Source organism: Taeniopygia guttata, chromosome 36 (genome assembly GCF_048771995.1).
Source record: "Taeniopygia guttata chromosome 36, bTaeGut7.mat, whole genome shotgun sequence".
NCBI lineage: Eukaryota > Metazoa > Chordata > Aves > Passeriformes > Estrildidae > Taeniopygia > Taeniopygia guttata.
This window is the reverse complement of record NC_133061.1, coordinates 1,540,133-1,564,098: the sequence shown is the minus strand read 5'-3', so window position 1 is coordinate 1,564,098 and position 23,966 is coordinate 1,540,133. Positions and strand designations below refer to the sequence as shown.

Sequence of the window (23,966 nt, the reverse complement as noted above, 5' to 3'; positions counted from 1 at the left end):
CCAAGGAGAGCATTGGGAGAGTCCAGGGCCCAGTGGAACCAAGGGGCCCTTCTGACACTGCGGGGCCTCATGGAACCAAGGGGACATTGTGACACTGCAGGACCTTGTGTAACCAAGGGGCCACTGTGACACTCTGGGGCCTCAAGGAATCTGGAAAGCCGTTGTGACACTGTGTGGCCTTGTGGAAACAAGGAGTCCATTGTGACACTGAGGGGACTTGTGGAACCACAGAGAGCATTGTGACAGTGTGGGACCTCATGTGACCATGGGGCCTTTGTGACACCCTGGGGCCCCATGGAACCAAGGGGCCACTGTGAAACTGCGGCACCAACGAGAACATTGTGACACTGTGAAGCCCCATGGAACCAAGGAGTCCATTGTCACATTTTGGGGCCCCATGGAACCAAGGAGACCAGTGTGACAGTGCAGGGCCTGGTGTAACCAAAGGGACATTGTGATGCTGAGGGGCCCCTTGGAACAAGGATATTTTTGCAGATAACACTAAGCTGGATGTGAGTGTTGATCTGCTGGAGGGTAGGAGGGCTCTGCACAGGACCCTGGACAGGCTGGATCCAGGGCCCAAACCCAACAAGGTGAGGTTTAACAAGTCCATGTGCCAGGTCCTGCACTTTGACCACAACAACCCCTGCAGTGCTACAGGCTGGGGACAGAGGGGCTGGACAGCAGCCAGGCAGAAAGGGACCTGCAGGGACTGATGGACAGCAGGATGGACATGAGCCAGCAGTGTGCCCAGGTGGCCAAGAAGGCCAATGGCTCCTGGCCTGGATCAGGAATGGTGTGGCCAGCAGGACCAGAGCTGCTGTGCCAGCACTGATCTGCCCCCAGCTCTGCACACAGACATTGCTGCTGGAGCTCCAGAGAAGGCAACAAAAGGGCATCTCTGCAGAAAACTTTGCTGCAAGATCCTTTAGTTCCTTTAAAGCAACCGAGAGCGCAGCCCCTCATAGACACAGTCTGTGGCCACAGGGAATGTGGACACAAACAAAATGAGAAATGGCACCAAAAATGACATTTATTGTGGAAAACATGAAAAAAGAAAAACAAAGGGAAAAAAAATCCCCACAACTAAACCAACAAGAGGTACCAAAGATGACTTTTATTACAAATGATTTGCAGAAATTGGACAGCAGTTTAATGTTTCTGAAAGCATCCAGGCATCATTCTTCTCACTTCAGCCTTGAGCTCCTGGTTCCTCAGGCTGTAGATGAGGGGGTTCAGGGCTGGAGGCACCACCGAGTACAGAACTGACAGGGCCAGATCCAGGGATGGGGAGGACATGGAGGGGGGCTTCAGGTACGTAAACACTGCAGTGCTGATGAACAGAGAGACCACGGCCAGGTGAGGGAGGCAGGTGGAAAAGGCTTTGTGCCGTCCCTGCTCAGAGGGGATCCTCAGCACAGCCCTGAAGATCTGCACATAGGAGAAAACAATGAACACAAAGCAACACAATGATAAACTACCAGTAACCACAAGAACCCAATGTTCCCTGAGGTAGGATTTGGAGCAGGAGAGCTTGAGGATCTGTGGGATTTCACAGAAGAACTGGCCCAGGGCATTACCATGGCACAGGGGCAGGGAAAATGTATTGGCCGTGAGCATGAGAGCATTGAGAAAGCCACTGGCCCAGGCAGCTGCTGCCATGTGGGCACAAGCTCTGCTGCCCAGGAGGGTCCCATAGTGCAGGGGTTTGCAGATGGACACGTAGCGGTCGTAGCACATGATGGTCAGGAGGGAAAACTCTGTAGTAGCGCAAAAAACAAAAAAAAGATTTTGGGTCGCACATCCTGCGTAGGAGATGGTGCTGGTGTCCCAGAGGGAATTGTGCATGGCTTTGGGGACAGTGGTGCAGATGGAGCCCAGGTCGCTGAGGGCCAGGTGGAGCAGGAAGAAGAACATGGGCGTGTGCAGGTGGTGGCCGCAGGCTACGGCGCTGATGATGAGGCCGTTGCCCAGGAGGGCAGCCAGGGAGATGCCCAGGAAGAGGCAGAAGTGCAGGAGCTGCAGCTGCCACGTGTCTGCCAGTGCCAGCAGGAGGAAGTGGCTGATGGAGCTGCTGTTGGACATTTGCTGTGGCTGCACATGGGCACCTGTTCATGGAGAAAGGACAGGGACAAGTCAGGAGAGGCTGCTTGGAGCCAAACCTGGGCCATTCCCTGCAGCCTGTCCTGCTGGAACTCACCCACCCTTGTTCATGCTCTGGGAAAACCTTCACCCAGGTCCCTGCCTGAGCTCCAGTTGTGCTGGCTGAGTGTGCCAGGAGCAGCCAGGCCCGTGCGTGGGGGCTCTCGAGGAGCCATCCTTGCCCCAATGCCCTGGGTTTGTGGCCCTGTGGCAGAGGGACAAGGCTGGATATTCAGGATTTGTCAGGGGAATCACTCCTACTGCAGAAAGGCTTGGTAGCATCTGCACTCACACTTCTAAGGGAAATAGATGGCAGAAGTTGGTTTTAGGAATTGTTTTCCTACCCACAAACCATTCCTGGCCCACTGAGGTCAGAAATCCCCAGAATTTCTGCTGCATTCCGAGTTTGCCACTGAGAGATGTGAGAGGCAAAGGATTCCCTGTGGCTGAGGGCAGGTGAGGGGCTGGATGGGCTTGTTCCCCCAGCACTGCTCTGTTCAGCCCCCTCTGCTTCCCTGAGCATTTCCCTGGGCCTGGACATCCCCTCCTGAGAGGTGCCTTGTCCCTGCCAGCGCTCACAGAGCCCATCCCACCCTGTGTGCCCTCGGCCCGGCCCTACAGAAACCTGCCTGTGTGCAGGGCCCTGGCTGGGGCAGGCTCTGTGTGCAGCTGGGCAAGGGCAGCTCAGGAGAGCCCTGCTGGGCCCTGCAGAGCTGATGCTGCTGCTGTCCAGGGCTGAGGAGTGGCTGAAGGCCCTTTGGGAGGCTCCCAGCAGAGAGACTGACCACCCAAAGTCACAGTTCTGGAGTCTCTGTAAATGTTCAAACATTCCTTTGATGATCCTGTGTGTCCCTTTCAACTCAGAATGTTCTGTGATTCTGGGATTCAATTCTTCTTCTGCTTCTCTCATCCCCCTGTGTCTATAACCAAAAGAGAAAAAATACCCTTGCAACAGTGTTAGAACAGTAAAGTAAAAACCAGAACTTTATTGGAAGCTTCCACGTGTCCCAGAGGGGATGGGGCACACCCAGCCCATGATTTCAACAATTCATTAAGGTTAATTAATTAGTATATTTAACAGGGACACCCAATAGGAGTTTCAGTTGCCCCAGTTACACACCCCTGGCTCAAACCATTGGAGTAGGTCCAAGGGCTTCTTTGCCCCACTTTAGTTATGACTGCTCACATAGTGTGTGTTTTTCTTGTAGGTCCTCTTCCTGATAATTAGACTATACAGTATTTCAGGAATGTATTTAGACAGTCACCTTATTGTTCTGAAATCTAAGAGATAGGTAGGAAACATACTAGAGTCAGTAAAAGATTACAATTATATAAGTACCTAATAGTAATTTAATAAAATTAATTAAGAGTTTAATAGAGTTTAATAAGGATTATAGTTTTATCACTATATCATAGTAATTTACAGAGATACCAATACATGAAAGATGTATTAATAGCAAAAATCTTTTTGTCATCACCCCAATTTTTCCATCCTCCTCCAAGCAGGAAATTGAAAACACTCTCAGGAAAGCTCCTGATCTTTACAGCAATCCCAGGCTTACCTTCTTTGGGAAGTGCCCTCCGGAGCTGTGCCCAGGCTGGTCTGGAGCTGGGAGCAGCCCTGCCCCACCCAGCCCCTCTCAGCAGCAGCACCTGCCCTGCTCAGGGTGGCTCCTTCCCCCCACAGCTCCTGGCCAGCGCTGGGAGCAGCTCCAGGGCCGGCTGAGAGCTGTCCCTGGCAGGCAGCAGAGTCCCTGGCCCAGCACAGCGCCCTGGGCTGCAGGACCCTGCTCTGCAGGACAGCCCTGGGCACCCCTGGCTGCTCTGCACAGGAGATGAGCAGAGAATGCACTCACAGGGTCTGTGGGCATTGGGATGTTCCAGCTTTAGGAGATCTCTCCAGGAGCTGCAGCTGCATTGTCCTGCAGCCAGAGGTTCCTGTGCCAAGGGCTGGCAGTGATTCTGCCCCAGGCACTTCTCAGCCCCTTCCCAGCCCTGACTGATTGAAGCTCTCTGTGCCTCTGTGCTGTGCCCGGGCTGGCTGCAGGCAGTGCCCCAGCCCTGCTGGGCTGGGAGAAGAGCTGCTCAGCAAGAGAAATGTGCTTTTGAAGCTCTGCTTGGTTACCAGGATCACCCTCTGTGCCAGGAGCCCGGCCCAGCTCAGCAGCACAGACACAGCACAAGGACTTTAATGACCCTCTGGGGCTTTGTGCTCAGGCCCTGAACATCAGGCCCTGAGAGGGAGCTGCAGAAACCTCTCCAGAACTCCAAGTCAGAATCCAACTCCAAAGTTTCTTGGACTTTTAATGGGTCCCACTGAGGGACACGACTGAGAATGTGTCCCCAGGCCCCAGGCAGAGCAGAGAACTGGAGGCACTGATGACAGGTGGGGACAAAGAGAAGCCAAGTCTTGGTGCCCTGGGGCACAGCAGGGTCTGTGCCACCAAGGGCTGGGAGGAGACACCTTGTCCTGAGGCCCTGGGGCCTCCTGGCACAGCCCCAGCCAGGCTGGGCACTGTCACCCCCTGGTCCTGCCCTCAGCATCCCCCCCTAGCCCACATCCCAGTGGCCTCAAGGATCTGCTGGAAGGAGTCCCTGGGGAGCCTTGGTCAGGAATGGCCCTGGGGGTTCCTTCATGCTCCCAGAACTTCATTTCTTTTAAGGTACTTGGTGTTTCCCTTTTGATACAGACTCTGTGAGAGGTTTGTGCAATCATGGCCCCAATTATCTGCTTTAACGAGTCCCTTGAGAGCTTCGTATTGACACTCAGTGGGGCTCATTAATACTCTGAGATACTAAACTTTTTTCAGGTACTTTGGATTTTCCTTTCCACACTGAGAGGTTTTTGTGCCATTTTGAGTCTCCAATTCTCTCCTCCATGGAGTCCATGAGGAGCCTGTGTTGGGGATGGACCTCAGCAGGTCCCATTAATGCTTTGAGACAGTTTGGGGTTTTCTTCTGCAGTTGACTCCTGGAAAGGTTTGTGCAATCTCCTCTCAGGCCCTGAGGTTCCAGGGCTCAGCTCCAAATGCACCACGGGGCTCATTAGGATCAAACAAGTCCTGAAAAACCATGGCTGTGCCTTGATTTCCCTCTGCTCTAATGCATTTCATCAGGAAGATTTCTTTAGTTGTTTTGGTTTGCCAGTTTGAGATTTCTTGGCCAATGCATCAATTAGCGTGGTGGGTTCAGTGTTGGCTAATTACCAGTGCACTCACTAGATTATGCTTACTCATTTCCTGCTCTGAGATAGGATTAGGAGCAAGTCAAAGTAGGTTCAGAACTTCAAAATAAAAGTTTAAACTTTTAAAGAAAATTTTATTAACTGTAACTAAATGAAAGAGTAATAAGAATCAGAACAAAACTTTCAAAACACTTCCCCTCTCCATACAACCTGACAATGTAAAGACACCAAAGCTAACATTTTCTGTCAGTTCGCTTCGGGTGGGAAGTTCCTCTTGATAATGTTATGGAGACTTCTCCACAAGAATACAGTTATCTCATGGCTTTTCATTTCCACAAATAGCAGCTGCCCAGAAAAATCTGTAACTGTCAAATCCCTCCCATATTTTCACAGCTATTCCCAAAACTGTATTTATAGCCCATGTTAACTTAAGGGATATTAGTTTCAAGATGAGCTTTTTAGTGGCAAAGTTCTCTTCATCTATTTCTGAAATCATCCTAATATGTGGGAACAGAGGTCTTCTTCTCTCCCTGAGGGCACAGGGTCTCATCAGTCTTTCTTTTCAAACTTCTCATGGGATCACAGGTACTTCAAGATTTGCTTATTTTAGCATGGAGGCCTTTGCTGAAACAAGTCATCTCCCCATACTTTTCAATGCCTTATAGGGAAAAAGAGAGTCTGATGTATCAATGACATCCTTCTCCATAGCTTTAGCAGAGGATTTCAGCCCCAAGATCAAGGGGGCATCTCCTCATCCCTCCCATCTGGGACTCAACTTCCTCTTCACTGACCTCAGTGGGTTCATGTTGCTGCTCTGTGTGCCTGCCCTGTGTCCTTTTCTCTCACTGCAGGGAGGATGGCAGCACTGGCAGAGTCAATATCTGCCCGGGGCTGCAGATGGTTCCGTGAGCCCGGCCGGGCTCGGTCCTTGCGGCCGGAGCTGTTTTCCCATGGAGGTTTCTGCAGCGGCTGCGCTGGGGCTGTGTCAGGCTGGGCCGCGCTGGGGCAGGGCCAGGATCTCAGCAGCCAGGCCAGAAGGCTGAGATGGGGCTGGGCCGGCCTTGGCACCTCTTTGGGGCCAGAGGGGAGAGAGACCCAGCCAGGCTTTCTCATCTTCAACTTGGGTTTGCACAGAGGCGTCTGCAGTTTCCTTAGTGGTTTAACAGACTGTCAGCTCTCAAAGCTAATTACTGATTGGTTTTTTGTCAGACACGGAGGAAACTGCTAGCAGCTTCTCTCAGGACATCACTTCTGTGATGCAAAACCACCACAGCAGCACAGAGCACAGAGCTCCTTTGTCCATATGTAGTGGTCATGTGCCCGAGGCCTCAAAATCCCACCTTGGGAGATCTCTGGGCCCTCTCCAAGGTGTTTTCAAATGAAAACATTCAGCTCAGAGTCTAAGAAAAACACCAGAGGACAGGACCAGCCTAACCTGTCTGTCCTGGCTACTTTTGTCTGGGAGCAATCCTTGGATATACAGAATTTGGGAGGCAAACCTAATTTTCGCCGTGGACCCTGGACCAGAAGGCTGATTCTTTTCCAGAGGAAGGAAGGAAGAGAGCCCCAGTGATTCAGGGGCAGATGAGAGGTGACCACAAGAGGCAAAGGCCAGCTAGAGCTGGCAGGTTTTTTTCTGGGAGATACCCTTGCATATAGGAAATATTTTAGGAAGGATAACAGTTTTGACAATGGGCATCTGAAAAGATGGATGGTTCTTTCCCATAGCAAGGAAAGCACATAGCCCCAGTGCTCCAGGAGCTGATGAGAGGCAGCCCTTGGGAGGCCAAGCCAGCCAGACCTGGTCCATGTTCCCTCGCTTCCATGGGGCCCATCAGTGTCCCAATGGTCCCTGGCTTCCAGCAGGCCCTGAGGTGTCACAATGCCCCCTTGGTGACACCAGGCCCTGAAGGGTCCCAATGGTCTCCATGGTTCCATCAGGCGCCACAGAGTCATAATGGTCTCTGGGTCCATGAAGCCCCGCAGTGTCACCACGGCCCCTTGGTTCCATGGGCTCCAGTGGTGCCACAATGATCCCCTTGGTTCCATGAGGTGCCCACAGTGTCACAGTGATCTCCATGGGAAGGAAAGGACCGAGCCCCAGTGTGGCAGGGGCAGCCACCAGAGGCCAAGGCCAGCCAGGCTTGATGGTACTGGCAGATTTTGCCTGGGAGCAATCCTTCAATGTACTGAGTTTTAGAGTTGGAATCCCAATTTCTGACACGGACATCCGGAGGAGCAGGACGGTTCTTTTCCAAAGGAAGGAAAGGACGGAACACCAGTGTTTGAGGGGCAGATAAATGGCGGCCACCAGAGGCCTAAGCCAGCCAGACGTCTCTGTCCTGGCATCATTTTTCTGGGAGCTATTCTTGTATATAGGGAATTTGGGAGGCAGATCCCAAATTTTGGCCATGGGTGCCTGGTCGAGATGGATGCTTTTTAAGCAAGAAAAGCACATGGACCCAGTGTCTGAAAGGCAGATGAGAGGTGGCCCCTGGGTGGCCAAGGCAGCCAGACCTGTTTCTATTGGCAAGTTTCATCAGGGAACAATCTTTGCATAGAAGAAAATTTGGGGAAGGAATCCCAGTTTTGGCCATAGGCCCCTGGAGGAGAAGGACAGTTCTCTCCCATAGGATATGGAAGCAAGAAGTCAATTGTGACCCTGGGGTCCCACGTAACCAAGGGGCCATTGTGACACAGCAGGGCCACGTGGATCCAGTGGTCCACTGTGACACTGTGGATCCAAGGAGACCATGGAGACACCCCCAGAACCTCATGGAACCAAGGGGTCCATGGTGACCCAGCGGGGCTGCATGGAGCCAATGGTCCATGGTGACACTGCCCATCCAAGGAGGCCATTTGGACACTGCGGAAGTTCATGGAGTGAGATGGCCATAGTGACACTGAAGAACTTCATGACACCAAATATCCATGGGGACACAGCAGGGCATCATGGAACCCAGGAACCGCTGTTGGCAGTGCGGAAACTCCTGGAACCAGGGGCTGTTGTGGCACTGCAGCACCAACACAGCTGCTGCACCTTGTCCCGTGCCCTGCACAGCTCCTTGGGAGGCACGGCAGGAGCAGCACCCTGGGAGCCTCGGGAATGCCCCTCTGGGATCCATGGCACACACTGCCAGGGGCCGGAATTCCAGTTCCCAGACAGGAAAAGATGTTCCTGCCCTTGAAGGCAAAGCTCTTATGTAAGAGCCAAAAGCCAAATGGAGCAAGATCCTACAGTGACAATTCACTGCCAGCCTTCATAACTTCACCCATGGTTGTCGTAGCTCATGGATTGGGAATTAAATCAGGACAGGGTCTTTGGTGGGAGCTGCCCTGGCTCAAGGGAGACACAGAGAGAGAAACAGAGCAGGCAAAGGAAGGCAGGACAGAAAGGAGGTGTTTTGGTTTGGAATGACCGGTGTCTGCTAAGGAAGGCAGGGGCCTCTCCTGAAATGGAAAAATGTAAACTCTCTTTCTGAATTATTATAAATTTGAAATTAAGGGGGGCTCTCACGTAAAAGTATGGGTGCAGGAATAACAGTTTTTTATTAGGAAAGAAAATGAAAATATGAACAATTCAGTGAACAAAAACAACACTGAGAGAGCTGTTGCCTTTATAAAGGACAACCAGGGACCTGGTTCAGATGGCAGCACGGCAGCCCGGTCTCGGTCGGGCTGCTCGGGCTAATCAACAGACGCAGACACCAATATGGCAGACGGTTGAAAAGCGTTTATTATCCTATCTCGTGGGTTTAAATAGTTTTTAGGGGTTTTTGCTACGTCAGAGGGGGGTTGGGGGTTTCAGGGGTTAGTTGGGTAGTGGAAATTTACCAGAGCAGGTGTGGCTGCATTCTTCTGAGGCTCCTGGGGTCAAAAGATAGCGTGGGGGAGAGAGAGAGGGGGAGGGGTCTATCTTTCCGTCACATCCCGAGATCTTCCGTTTGCCTGTCCCTTACCTACCACATCTCCCCCCTCCTTATCACATACAAAATGAGGTAGTCGTAGGTATAGGCACTGGAGTGAGGTACAAACTTGCAACTTGTTAAGGAAAGGGTGGTTTAGTAGATCTGGGTAGATTTTTTAAGGCAGGTGCTGAAGGCTTTAAAAGGTCTAGTCTTTGCTTATTTTGTAAAACTACTTCTGAAAGCGAAGAGACTGATTTCTCTAGGTAGGAGATGGATTTCTCGATCCTCTGCAGGTTTTTGTCGATGGTCATTTGCAGCTGAGAGAGTCTGTGCTGCTGGGTTGCGATGGCTGAGACACTCGTGGCTGTGCCAGCTGCTCTCAGGCCAAGCAGCATTGCGATGGTCAATTTCTCTTTTGTGGAGTCTGTCAGGTTCTTCGAGAAGGTGGTACATCTCTTCGTCTGAATGATGTAGGACTTTAGAAACAATCAGAACTTGAACACAGAAATCGATAGAGTTATTAAACTTGGCAAGGAACATATAAGGATTCACTCTGGGTTTCTGGCAAACTTACATCTCAAATGTGGATGGGACTACTTACTTATTGGTCTTCTGTGGGGAGTGTCCCACTTGCACTGGTGGGGGGTACTGGCTGTGGAGTAACTGAAGGGGGTATCTAAAGCATTGCTTTCGTAGAAAAGGGGGTTTAATATCATAGCAAAACTAACAGGGGTTAGTCAGGTTTGGTTTGGTTTTATTTAGGGTTAGTAAGGTAGCTTTTAAACAGGCTGGCTATGTGGAACACGAAGGATGGGGTATTTATTAGAGGGTAGTGGCCTGGGCTAGCTTGTCCTCCTGGCCACAAGCCTCTAAACAGCAAAATTGCATGAAGAAAGACACTGTGCACGTTTGGGTCTCACCACCGTGGGATTCTCAGGTGTTGTCTGGCAGTTTGGTGGTCTGTCATCTCTTTCTGGAGCAGGGGTGTCTGTGTCACGGGGACGGTCCACAAGCATGTCCTGCAAACAGAACTCACAGCCTCTCATTAGTTTTGTTTTGAGGGTCAGGTTCGGTTGGTAGCAGTGGTGTGCAGCAGTGGCTCTCATAGTCTCACGACGTGGGGGTCCTGACTGCCACAGAGGCAGCACGTCCCCTACATCCCCGGGGGCTTTCTCCCCACTTTCATGGCTAGGGCTACCCCGGGGTCCCGTATCGGGGCGTCTCTTGCTGACCCTGCGGCACGGGCGCTGCTTGCGGTGGGAGGAGGCTGAGTTCGCCCGCGCGCCCCCCCTCCCCCCCGTTCCGTGTTTCCGGGGGCTGGGACCCGCATTCCTTAGCGATTGTGACTGCTTTTCGGTGTGGCTTAGAACTCTATTCGGTTTTGTTTTAAACTGTGCTGGTTCCGTATCTTTTGTTTTGGGGTTCCGGTCAGCCTCCGCCGGCTCCTCTGAGCCGGCAGGGTTGTTGCCAGGCTCCGCGGCGGAAGTCAAATGCCAGGGCACTTCCGGGGCTCCGCGCCGTTTTGTTCGGCCCCGGGCTCGCTCCTCCCCGCGGGGGAGGGGCCGCTCCCGCCCCCCCGGCTCGCCGCGCCCCCTGCGGGGGGTGGTTTCTCCCTGATATGGTGGTGGCGCCTGGCGCGGCCGCTGATTGGCTCTGTGCCCCGAGCCGCTCTCCGCCCCTTTCTCCCGCGCGCGCGCGCCCCTGAAATCGCGCAGTTTTTGAGTTTTCGCGCCGAGACTACTAGTGCTCCGCCCCCCTCCGCGGCACCCGGCGCCATTTTCAAAGGGATAGCGTGGCCACGCGGCCGGGGATTCTTCCCGAGCCGCGGTTTTCGCGATTCTGGCTTCTCCTGCCAGCTCCTGCCAAAAGCGCTCCGCGCGCCGCTGCGCTTCAGGCAATGGACCTCCGATCGGCGGCGGCGGCGGGACGGATTGGGAAGCCGCGGTTTCTCGGGGCTTTTCTGCGGCGGGGGTGTCCTGGGGGGCCGCCGCGGCGGGGTTCGGCGTCGCTCCGCTCGGCGCGCTGGCGGGGAAGCGGCGCGGGGCCGCGGGCGGGTCTGGGTCCCGGCGGGAGCGGGGCCGCGCCGCTCGGAACGCGCCGCCCCGGGCTCCGGCGGCAGCGCTCCTCTGTGCCGGGCTGGGCTCCGCTCCGCGGCGGGGCCGGGCTGGGCTCTGATCCGGGGAAGGGGTTGTCGCGCTGAGCCCCTCCGGGTCTCCGCTCCCGGGTGGACCCTCCTCAGGGACGGTCCGCGCTTTCGCCCCCGTCCCGAGCTCGGGTTTAACTAATAAACACGTGCGCGCTGCACTCTGCGTCTCTTGCTTTTCTATTGCCTTGCGCGGGGTTTTTTCTACCTTGCCCCGTGCCGTAACGCTTTTGCCACTGCCTGAGGATTTTGCCTCCCCGGCCAGCGTGGCTGTACACTGTTCCCATATTCCCAGATGCATGGCATCCACTGAGCATTCGGTTGCTCCAAGCTCAGGCAGCCTTGCTATAGCAAGATAAAAGTCCCTGAGCTTAAACTCGATACTCCATTGCTTCATACTCACGACCCATGCGACGCTGTCCATGACGCTCGCGGGCCCCGGGGACGTCTCCCCTTGCGCCTAGATACGGTCTGACCGTTCTGGCCGCTGCTTCTGTCCAGGTGTATCCTGTCCGCCGGGGGAATTTTTCCTTTTTTCCTTCTTTTCTCCCGGGTTTCGGCACCAGTATGTTGCCTTTATAAAGGACAACCAGGGACCTGGTTCAGGGAACAGCACGGCAGCCTGGTCTCGCCCAGGCTGCTCGGGCTAATCAACACACGCAGACACCAATATGGCAGACGGTCGAAAAGCGTTTATTATCCTATCTCGTGGGTTTAAATAGTTTTTAGGGGTCTTTGCTACGTCAGAGGGGGGTTGGGGGTCTCAGGGGTTAGTCGGGTAGTGGAAATTTACCAGAGCAGGTGTGGCTGCATTCTTCTGGGGCTTCTGGGGTTAATAGATAGCGTGGGGAAGAGAGAGGGGGAGGGGGGTCTATCTTTCCGTGACATCGCGTGGTCTTCCGCTCGCCTGTCCCTTACCTACCACAGGGTGGCCCCAGGGCAGGTGGCAGTGTGTGCAAGGGCCCTTTGTGACACGGTGCAGCATGGTCACCATGGCACGGAACAGGACAGGGTATCCAAGGGCCCTTTGTGACACGGTGCAGAATGGTCACCGTGGAATGGAACGGGACAGGGTATCCAAGGGCCCTTTGTGACACGGTGCAGCATGGAACGCCGCCGGGTGTCCAAGGGCCCTTTGTGACACGTGCTGACACAGGAGCTGGTGGTGACAGGACCATGCCACAGTGCTCGGTGCACGCAACAAGGACAGGACGGGACAGCGCAGTGCTGTGAGGAGCTCCCACACAGCACACTTGTTCGTGTCTGACTCGGAGCGTTTCCAAGGTGTTATTCCTGCAGCTGAACTCGAAGCCAGACCACAGGACTTGCTGACCCGTGGCCTTCCCGAGGCTTCTCTTCTGCAGGTGCCCTCGAGGGCAGAGTGTGGGACTTGGTGCCCCAGAGGCATCTCCCATCCCTGCTGCCGGTGCCCTCGAGGCCAGAGCACCATCCTTGACAGGAGTCTCCTGTCCTTGTGGCAGGAGCCCTCGAGACCAGAGCGCAGGACTTGCTGTCCTGAGCCTTCCTGAGGTTTCTCTCTTGAAGGTGCCTTCCAGGCACGAAAGCAGGACTTGCTGACTCGGAGAATTTCCGAGGCATCTCTCCTGCAAGTAGCCACAAATCCAGTCATGGACATGGAGCAGAGACCCCCAAGAGTGCCCAAGCTGGCCTGGGTGGAGGAAGAGGAAGAAGGCCCTGGAGCTGCCCCTGCACACGAGACTGTGACACGGCACCAGAGTGCAAGGCACAGCTCTGGTGCTCCCCGTGAACCTCAGCTCTGGGACAACTGTCTGCCCCAAGCTCCAGGGGCTGCAGGGGGAGCCCGGCTGGGCTCTGCCCTGGGGCCATCCTGCAGGGACAGCTGCACACAGGGAGCATTCCCTGCCACAAAGAGCCAAGCCAGGGCTGCGGGGCAGCTGCTCCAGCCCCGACTGCACTGCTGAGTGCTGTGCTCTGGGGCTGGGGCTCCCTGCACAGGGGACTGCACTGGTGTTCCAGAGGAGACAGAGAAGCTGCAGCTTCAGCCTAACTGAGGTGGGTGCGTGGGCTGGGAAGAGTGGGGAGGCTCAAGGGGATTCACAGAGCTCATCCTGCTGCAAGGACGAGGAAAAGGGAGTGGGAACTCAGCAGTGAGGAGAGCTGGGGGCTGGAGAGCAGCTCTGAATGACACTAAAATCCCACTGGACCTCTGAGACATTGCTGCTCCTCAGCCAGTGACAGGATGAGTCCCTAAGCCTGGGGCTCGGCCTTCCTCGCGGTGAGGGGCACCAAGGAAGGCAACAGTGTGATGGAGACTGGAATGGGCTGGGAGCTCACTGGGGGAAAAGAGGGAGCAGTTGGGAAGTAAAAGGCAGGTGGGGGAGAGAAAAGCTCAGAGAAGGGCTGAGCTACAGCTTGAGCAAGCTGGAAAATGTCATTTGGGGTCATCCCAGATTGATTTCATTTCAGAAGTTATTGAACAAGTTTATTTTTTGTGGGGTGGCATGTTTTCCCTTGGAGGTGTACACTCTGCAAACTTGAGCTGTGTTGCTGAAATGCTCAAGCAAGTCTGTGCTGCAGGGCACCCCATTTCTCCTTTGGCTGATTGCAGCCCGGTGCTGAGCTCCAGCAGGGCCCTGGCAGAGCCCAGAGCAGCCTCAGCACCCGCAGAGCCCGGCTGCAAGGAGAGAAACCAGAAAGCCCCGTCAGCTGAAGGCTCCTGTCCCCTTGTCCCAGCCGCCCGCGGTGCCCCGCACTTCCTGATCCAGACTGGACCCCACCTGGAACGCTTCCTCTACAAAAACTAACAACAAATTATTGAAAATAGATTACAGACAAATAGGGCAACAAGAAAAAAGGTCAAAAATCTTATCTCTGTCAGAGGCTTGGGGAAGGCCCAACCCCTGCATGCCAGGGAAAAACCCACCATGGGTGAGGGAAGCCCAGGCTTTCTCCCTTCCCCTGCACTGCCCCCATGGTGTTCCCAAAGCAAACAAGGGCAGTGGAGCAGCCCAAGCCCTTCCCTGCCTGCAAAGCAAAGCAGCCCCTGCACAGGCTCTGCAGTCCCACCTCTGCTCCCACCGTGGGGGTTTGTTTGTGTCGGGCTGGCTGCCCCAGCCCAGCCCCAGCCCAGGGCACGGTGGGTGCTGGGGGCTGTTGGCAGGGCCAGGAGCCCACTCCCATTTCGTACCCACCCCAGCCCATGCCCCCAGCCCTGCCAAAAGCAGCCTGGCAGCCGACTGAAGGATCAGCTGCATCCGCCCCAGCAAAGGGGGAACCTTTGGTTCCAGGCCAGGCTGAGCAACGCCCAAATCTGGGAGCATCCCCTGTGTGTGGACTCATCTGCAAATTCCCTGTGGAACCTGGCTTTAAAGGAGATGTCAGAATCAAAGTCCACCATCTTCAGCCTGCCGGTGGTCAGGTGGAGCAAGAGGTTGTCATCCTCGACGTCATCCTCGCTGCCCCCAGCAGCAGCAGGGCCCGACCCAGCTTTGCTTCCGAGATCAGACGAGACCGGGCGCTCTCAGGGCGGTGTGCCATGGGCACCTGCAGCCCCTCAGCAGCGCCCTTCAACACACCCCAACACGCTCTGGCACAAGCCCAGAAAACCACGGGGGCTCCGCACGGCCAACAGGGCCAGCCCTGCCCACAAGAAAATCTAGAGCCAGACCTGAGCCCACAACACACACACAAGGGATAGAAGAAAAACAAGGCCCATGTCTAGGTTTGAAAAGACAGGAGTCTGTGAAGGAAGGCAAAAGCCTCCTGTGAAATGGAAAAGGTAAACCCCCTCCCTCCGAATTACCACAATTTAACAAAAGGCTCTCAGGCAAAGACATGGGAATGGGAATAACAGTTCTTTACCAGGAAAAACACTAAATAAAAATAATAATTTAAAAAATGCAATTAGTACAAATGAAACTAGTGATGGGGCAGAAACCTGACACCCTGAGGAGTCAGGGTGTTGGTAGTAGTCCAGTTAAAATGGTGGCTGCTCCTCCTGGAGTGGCAGATGAAATGCTGCTGAAGTGGTGATCTCTAGAAGGGTGGAGTTTTCTCTGAAGGTCTGGTAGTAGCTGGGCCTGGTCTTCCTCTAGGAATTCAGCAGAGAAGAAGCTGGTGGGATGAGGTTCTGGGGGTCCTGGTGGGCACTGGAAGGGAGTTTGGGGGTGCTGGGTGTGACTGGGAGGGACTAGAGTGAGCCTGGAGGAGCTGGATGGGGACTGGGGATGGAAAAGCAGAGATTGGGATGAGGTTGGTTGTGCTGGAAAGAGACTGGGAGAGGTCTGGGTGAGTCCTGGTGGGGCTGAGAAGGGACTGGGAGAGGGTTTAGGCGTACTGGGGTGGTGGGGGGAGACTGGAAGGGGGTTGTGGGATTCTGAAAGGGATGGGAGAGGCTTTGGTGGGTCCTGGGGAGGTGAGGAAGGGATCAGGACAAGTTTCAGGGGGTCCTGGGTGGACTGGAAGCAATCAGGAGGGTGCTTGGAGAGGCTTGGGGTGTCTGTGAGAGGTTTTGGGGGGTCCTGATGCCTGCAGGCCTCCCAGAGACGCCGCTGGACGCCACCAGCAGCAAGATGCAGACGGGGATCAGGGACTACGAGTTGGGCTTTGTCTTCCTGGTGCTGGGGCTCGGCTTCTACCTGTGCAAGTGGGTCAAGGGGGGTCCCGGGGGTCATGTCCCCTCTCCCCATGACTGTGGGTGCTCCACCTGGGGCCCCCAGCCCGGTGTCACCCCTGTTTCTCTGCCCACAGAGATCCTGAGCCGCCGGCGGCCGCAGAGCTTCCCCGTGGCCTCGGGCCCAGCCGGGATCCCCCGCTCCATCCCCATGCTGATTTTGGGGGGTCCTGTGTACCCCCAGCCCTGCTGTCACTCTGCCCCTGCCCGCCTGCTCCCAGTGTTCCCAGTAACGCTTCCCAGTTAAACCCAGCCCAGTTTATGGGGGCACTGGGGAGGGACTTGGGGGGACCCCACGGCGGGGCCGGCACTGGGCAGGGAGGGCGGGGTCCGGGTGGGGAACACTGCCTGCTGCGGGTCTGCCCGGCAACTGCTGAGTCATCAGCGCCGCTCTCTCTGATTGGCTGACTCTTGTCCACCGCATTCTCTCATTGGCTGAGGAGAGGCCCGGGAGTGCAGAGAAGGAACGGGAGAGATCCCGCCCCGAGCAGCGGCACCGGGACAACAGACCCAGCCTGGGCACAGGGAGGGAATTTATTACCAACCAAACCACGGCAGCACGAGGAGAAGGGAAAGAAATCCCTCCAACACCTTCCCCCCACCCAACGGGGATCACCCACAACAGGGTTATCCACCAGGGAGAGACGGGGACATCCGAGTTCAGACCAAAGCCAATTTTATTGTGTGTACCAGGTGTTTATACAGGGATTTACTTGTAGGGTGCTTATATATGGCTCTGTTTTTGGTACAATTTCTCATTGGTTACACATTCTTCATGACATGACATCACCTGGTAACATTATTTTATCACAAAGTCTCACACCACGTTGCTTGGTCACTTCTTGCCCGGGAGACTTAAACTGTGTCTGTGTCTCCCACAGTTTCTGCTCAGTCAGGCCTCAGATATCGGGCCCCTTTATCAGCTCCATTGCTTTACTCTCTGTTTTATTCCCCATACGGGGGCACCAGGGCTCTGCCCAACGGGGGTCACTGGGGATAATCCAGCCCGGATCCTCCCATGGGGGATGGAGCTGGAGCAGCGCACCAAGCTCTTCCCTCACTCTCTTCCCTCACTCCAAGCTCCTCCCTCACTCGGGGCACTCACAGGGCTTCCCTTAGTGGTGCCTCCGTTGGTGCTTGGTCAAGTGAGAGCTCTGTGAGAAGCTCTTCCCACACTCCCCACACTCGTAGGGCCTCTCCCTGGTGTGGATGCGCCGGTGCACGGTGAGGTCGGAGTTGTGCTTGAAGCCCTTCCCGCAGTCGGGGCAGCGGAAGGGCCTCTCCTCTGTGTGACTCCGCTCATGTACGAGGAGATTGGAGCTGGTCCGAAACCTCTTCCCACACTCCCCACACTCGTAGGGCCTCTCCCCAGTGTGGATCCTCTGGTGCACAATCAGGCTGGATCTCCAGCTGAAACCCTTCCCACATTCCAAGCACTTGTGGGGCTTTTCCCTGCCATGAGACTTCTCCACCAGCTCCGAGCTCTGGCTGGATCTCCGCCCGCCTTCCTGGCTCAGGGGGGCTCTTTCCTCCCCGCAGCTCCCTGGGCTGGGTTTGCAGCTCCTCCTCCTGCAGCATCTCCTGGGCTTTTCCTCCTCCTCCATCCAGACACGCCCAGGGAATGAAAAATCCTGGTTTGGGGAAAAAAACAAGAGGAGAGCACCTTGAACTGGAGATTCCTCCTTGCTCCAGTTCATCTCAGGAAGTCATTGGGAATCTTGTGTCTGTAAGAACCTCCAAAACACCAAGATTCAGCCCAAAAATCCCACAAACTTCATGATACAGATCAAAAACTCCCCAAACATCACAACTCAGCAAAACCCTCCTCCAAAACATAAAGATTCAGCTGCCACATAAAACCAAATCACCAACATTTAGCCCACAAAATCTCAGAAACACCAAGATTCACCCCGTGAAAATCCTGGATCCCCCTCCACAGTCACCTGCTGTATGTGGGGGGAGAAACGCTCCTGGGGCTGGGGGGAGGCTGCAGATACAGGGAGGGGTGGAACCTCCTGCTGCTTCCTCTTTCTGCTCCTCCTCCTCCTCCTCTGCTGTCTCTCCTCTTCCTCACACTCCTCTTCCTCCTGCTATTCCTCCTTCCCCTGCACAATCCCACCCTCTCCTGCCACCTGCATCGTTTGACCATTGTGTTTCTCAAGCTTGCTTCTCCTTCCCTTCTCCTCCTGCCCCCAGGCCCAGCACCCACTGCCGGCTCCCTCTCCCCCCCAGACCCACAGCATCCCAGCCGAGGGGCAGGGATGGGGCTGGGGCAGGTCGGGCTGGGGCAGCGCTGGGCTCTCGGCCGCTCCCGCCCGCACTCGGTCCCCACTGCAGCCGCTCCCGCCAGGACAGCGCGGGGGGGCCCGGCCTTGGCGCTGCCCCACTCCCACCTCCCCAAATTCCCCTCGCGGGGGCGATGGGGCCGAGGGGGGGAGTCCAGTTGGGGAAGGCTCAGAGGGCCAGGGAGATGTACACAAGGGAGTGACAGGAGAAGGAATCAGTTTCAGAAAATGTTATCAATCCATGACACAGACTGCTGCTCAGCCAAGGCCCTGCTCAATTCATGAACTTCCAGAAGAACAACAAAGACTTAACAGAGCCATGAATATCATTTGCTATATAAAAGCAGGGAGCATATTAAGGGAGTATGCAGTAGGTGGATTGGGAAGTCTGTAGCTCTCAAGTGCTTCAGCCAATGGGGAAAGCAGAGGGAGATGTGGCCAGGAGAATTAGGATGAAAAGGAGGCTGTGTCCTCCAACAATTGGAGAGATCCCATGGGGAATGTCCCATGGCCTCTCCCATTTTTAGAAATGAAATTAGTTTCACAGGACTCCTCTGTCTGCTTTGTGGACAGAATCCTCTGGTGATGTCAATTTTCCCGCACACCCTGGGGCAGGGAGTGCAGCTGAAGGTGCCTCACCCACTTTGGGTGATCGGCTCCCTTGGCTGGCGGCAGCCCCGGGGATTGATTGGGTACCCGGGAGTGACCAGGAGACAGACGAGTGACACATCAGGGGGGTCTGTGAAGAGTCAGCAGGGAGAGAGCACTGAAAATCTCATCAGTGAGTGCCCTGGGATCTTCGGGGAGTGAACATGGCAGGGCACCCATGGAGGGGACAAAAGGGAAAGCCAGGGAGGGGTCCGGGCCAAAGGGATGATGATCCCAAAATGTCTCTGAAGGGTCCCTTGGGAGAATGCTGAGGTAGATTGCACATTCCCCCAGAGGTAATTAAGGATATGGACACCCAGGGAGGCAATAAGGGAAGGAGAGAAGGGATTTGGACAACAGGGGATGGATGGTGTTGGTGTGCTGGGAAGGGATCAGGTGAAGGGGAGTGTGCAGCAATATGGTTCAGGCAAGAAGCAGCAGGAGGAATCTATGTGGTAAGAAAAAGGATGATGGCAAAGAGGAGGAACAGAAAAATACTCAGGATTGGGATGGTTTTCAGCAGGGCCTTATCCTGACAATTTGCCAGCTGATACTTTGAATTCCCAGTTTCCAGGAGAGGAAAAGCAGGAGGTCAGGATGTCAGGGGTTTCTCTGTGGTGGGCAGTGGCAGCAGCGGGCGCAGAGGTGCGGGACCGGGAGCAGGGCTGGGGGCCTGTGGGGAGCTGCGGGGCCGGGCCGGGGCTGTGGGGCAGCCGGGGCTCAGCGCCGGGCGCTGCCTGAGCCCACCAGCCCCGGGCAGGGCCGGCAGTGGCCCCCGGCCCCCAGGAGGCTGCGAGACGCCCCGGCCGCTGCCCGGCCCCGGGGAGCTGCCGGCCCTGCCCGCCGGGGGGGCCGCCTTTGGACACTGCGGCAGGACAGGCACCGGCTCTGCCACACGGGCTGTGCAGGGGACCCTGAGCACAAGGAGCAAAACAAAGCAACAAAAGCGAAATACACCCCCAAGGTCCCCTCAGCCACAGCTATCTGTAAGTTCTCCCCCATTCCTGCTAGGCAGAGTGACAACAAGGAGGGGGGGAAGTGGGGAAGGACAGAATTAAACCCAAGGCTGTGAACAGGACCACCAGTAGAGAGAAGATCAAGGCAGAGATAGTGACTCTCACAAAGTGGTTTATTGTCTTAAGCAAGATTTCTTTTTTCTTTCTGATTGCTTTTGTTAAGAAGAGAAGGCTTTTGTTCTGAAGACTAAAAGTCTGTAAGACTACAGCAGTTAAATGTTACCCAAAAAGTAAAAGGCAAGGGATGTGATACATCTCATGTTAAAATTGGCCTGGTCTTTTTTATTTAACTAATTATAGCTCACAGGAAGAAGAATTGGTCTCTGCAGCTATTAACACAGCTGGATACAAGAAGAAGAAGTGGCTGTAGAAAAGGAGTTTAGTTAAACTCAGAAAGTTTTAAAGAAAACTAATGGTAAAAGTTCATGCAGTATTGTTTTTCTTTTAACACTGTGCTATTAAGAAATCCTTTCCAGGTACCACTGAAGCAGCAATCCAAACCACGGAAAGAGGGTGAATTCATGCCAGCAAAACCAAAGGACTTGTGAGGAAACTTGAGGAATGGACTATCACATCTAAACCGGGTGATACCAAATTGACTTCCAACCAGGACTGGGTGATAATGGTTTGGGAAGACACAAATGACCCAAGGCAGGTACAAAGAATAACACCTCACTGAGAAATAAGGCAAAGCTTGCATCACTGGTTCTAAGCCCTGCCTGAATAAACCCTGAGGCGCCTCCGACACCTCCTTGGCAGAGGAACACTGCCACTTCAAACAGGAGGATTGGGAGTGTTTCAGTCAAAGAGTTCTTATAGCCTGGCCTCAGCCTGTGACTTGTACAGGAAAGAAGGGAAATTGCCATCAGTACTACACTGTATACTTTATTTGATTCATCCTCATATTGGACATGGCCGCTGGGTTACAAGTGAACGTTTAAATTATGGGAATAATTGGCATTGTAGTTCACAAAATCTATGTTCTTGTTGCAAGAGGTATCGAGTACTGAATCAATTCCCTATACAGATAGAACCCAAAACAACTGAAGTAATAACTTTGTTTTTGTGGATGGATTATTAGTGCCTGTTGAGTGAGAAATACCTGAGGAACAGTGGGAAGCCACAGTTAAGGAGTGTCGAAAAGGACTTGCCTAAAAAAATGCGTAAAAAGGAGTGACAAGGGAAACAGAGGGCAAGCCTGGACTGAGCACTGTACTCACCACCGAGAAGATCACACGTACCTGCTGTGGGAAGCAACCCCACAGGCAGGGGAGGTGGGGGTATAAGCCATGCCAGACCTCTGTCATTCCTGTTTCTGTCTCTCATTTGTTGTCTTTTCCCTTCTGAGATACCAGCAAGATCGTGTCCCAAATGCTACAGAAAGTATTACACGGAAAGGAACCAAAGTTCCTTTTTGTTACACACACCCATGTCAACAGCCACAGACCCACCCAAACTGAGTACCTGCAGGCAAAATGGGGAAAATATTGGATTACAAGGAACTTGGGAAAAAGTAGTAATACTTGGGGCATGGAATGTCCAAAAGGAGAGAGATGGATTTGTTTTACATTTGATCTTAGAAATATAGTCAAAGATTCGGTAAAGAGACCATTAGTAAAAAAAAAAAAAAAAAAAAAAAGGTAAAACAAGCATAGCAGGCTAGCTCTGTATTAACCCCAAATTATATACTGCATCGCATTATAGGACTCCAAGCAGTTATAGACGAGATAACAAACAAAGCTGCTCAGGCACTGGAATTAATATTGAGTCAGCAAAGCCAAACTACAACTGCAGTGGATTAAAATAGGTTGGCTTTACGCTATTTATTGGCTAAAGAATGGGGTGTACAGATTGTTGAAAATAGATGGCAATGAGGGCATCATCCTGGAAAAAACAAAGGATATCAGAAAAAAATTATGAAAAATTATGACCCTGGTATCAGTCCAAAAAAAAACACCGAAGGGAAAATAATGTTAAAAACTAACAGGTGGGGTAATGTATTGAGAATGGGATGGTGGAGGAAATTAGGATTCTTCCTTTTATGTGTTACAAGTGTTTTGATATTTCTTCTTTGTTTAATCCCATATTTTATTTGATTACCAACAGAGTCCAAAGAATGCAGGAGGATAAGAAATATTGCTCAAGCCAAATGATTTATAAAGAATAAGAGGAGAGATTGTGACAAATGCATATTTATAATTGGCTTTTCGCAAGTGTTACAATGAATATTATATGTGTCATGTTAGAAAGTTTATGCTGTTCCATAGGATCTCAATTCCATATAATCCCAATCCAGTTTGTCCCAGTCCATAGGATCCCAGTTCCATATTTGATCCCAATCTCTAGCTGATCCCAGTCCATATTTGATCCCAGTCCCTCTTTTATCCCAGACTATATTTGATCCCAGTCCGTATTTGATCCCAGTCCCTAGTTGATCCCAGTCCATATTGCGAGGACGCTGGACTCCAGGACGCTTTGGGTGGATGGAGACGAGAGATCTCTGGAGGCTGCTCTTAGAATATCTGGTTTATTAGAGAGGGTGAAAGGCCCTGCTTGGAGTCACCAGACCTGACCCGTGGCAGGCCCGAGGGCGTGGGGGAAGGGAGAGGCAAGGGGTAGAGGGAGATAAGAGAGGATCCCAAGAGGATGTTCCAGGAGAGGGGCAGTTCCAAGAGAAGGGAAGTTCCAAGAGAGCTTCTGGCTCCTCAGGGACTCCTTGTCAGGGGCTTCAAGGTGGGCTGGAACAAGACTCAGGCCAACGGGGTCACAGACTCCTGATGCTTCAGGGGAGTGTTACAGGTGTGGGATGAACCATACATTGGGGTGAGATCCAACAGTCCATCTGACCCTTGGACCTACCTGCAGGTAAGGGCATTGTTCAACCAGAAGGGGGGATTGTCTTCATCCTGGCTGTACGATTGTGTTCTACTTGTGCAGTAACTACGGTTTGGTATGTCACAACTTGTTACCATCTCAGTCTCTGTATTTTCTAAACCTTTTGCCAGGCAGTCATATTTATAAGGCTTTCCTATTTGATCTTCCCCAACACATATGATCCCAGGCCATATGATCCCAGTCCATATCTGATCCCAGTCCCAATTTTATCCCAGTCTATATTTGATCCCAGTCCATAGGATCCCAATCCATATCTGATCCCAGTCCCAATTTTATCCCAGTCTATATTTGATCCCAGTCCATAGGATCCCAGTCCATATCTGACCCCAGTCCCAATTTGATCCCAGTCCATAGGATCCCAATCCACATCTGATCCCAGTCTCTATTTGAACACAGTCCGTAGTTGATCCAGGTCTCTAGTTGATCCAAGTCCATATGTTCTCAGTCCCAATTTGATCCCAGTCTGTAGGATCCCAGTCCCTATTTTATCCGAGTCCCTTGTTGATACCAGTCCATAGGATCCCAGTCCATATTTGATCCTTGTCCATATTTGATCCCAGTTCAGTTCATTCCAGTCTGTAGGGCCCCAGTCCCTAATTTATCCCAGTCCTTAGTTGATCCTAGACCACAGGATCTCAGTGCATATTTGATCTCAGTCTCTGGTTGATCCCAGTCTATATGGCCCTGCACACATTCCAGAGGTCTGGAATTTCAGCTCCCAGCCAGGAAAAGACATTCCCTTTGCCCTCGAAGGCAAAGCTCTGGAGAAGGGGCTGAAAGCCAAGTGGAGCAAAATCCTACAGAGACATTTCACTGCTGGCCTCCATAACTTCAGCTCCTGAACAAAGAAAGAAAATAATAATTGGGAAATAAAATAATTAAAAAATCAGGGGTGGGTCATTGGGGACAGAGGGGGCAATTAAATTAGAGGAGGATTCAATTAAATCAGGGAAGGATCTTTGGTGGTCCCTGAACAAATTAAATTGCGGGAGGGTCTTTGGAGGTCCCCTGGGTCAAGGGAGACACGGAGAGAGAAACAGAGCAGGCAAAGAGAGGTGGGAGGGAAAGAAGGACACAAACACAATCAGCTG

The 23,966-nt window shown here is 53.4% G+C and overlaps 1 protein-coding gene across 1 annotated transcript in view; it reads right to left on the bottom strand.

The window, feature by feature from the left end:
* LOC101233579 (uncharacterized) overlaps positions 1-23,966 on the bottom strand; it is a 376,722-nt gene that overhangs the window by 146,610 nt on the left and 206,146 nt on the right. Inside the window, exon 10 of the mRNA XM_072921324.1 lies at positions 17,208-17,441. Within this exon, the coding sequence (XP_072777425.1) occupies positions 17,208-17,441 (234 nt within the window). The remainder of the gene's footprint in view (positions 1-17,207; positions 17,442-23,966) is intronic.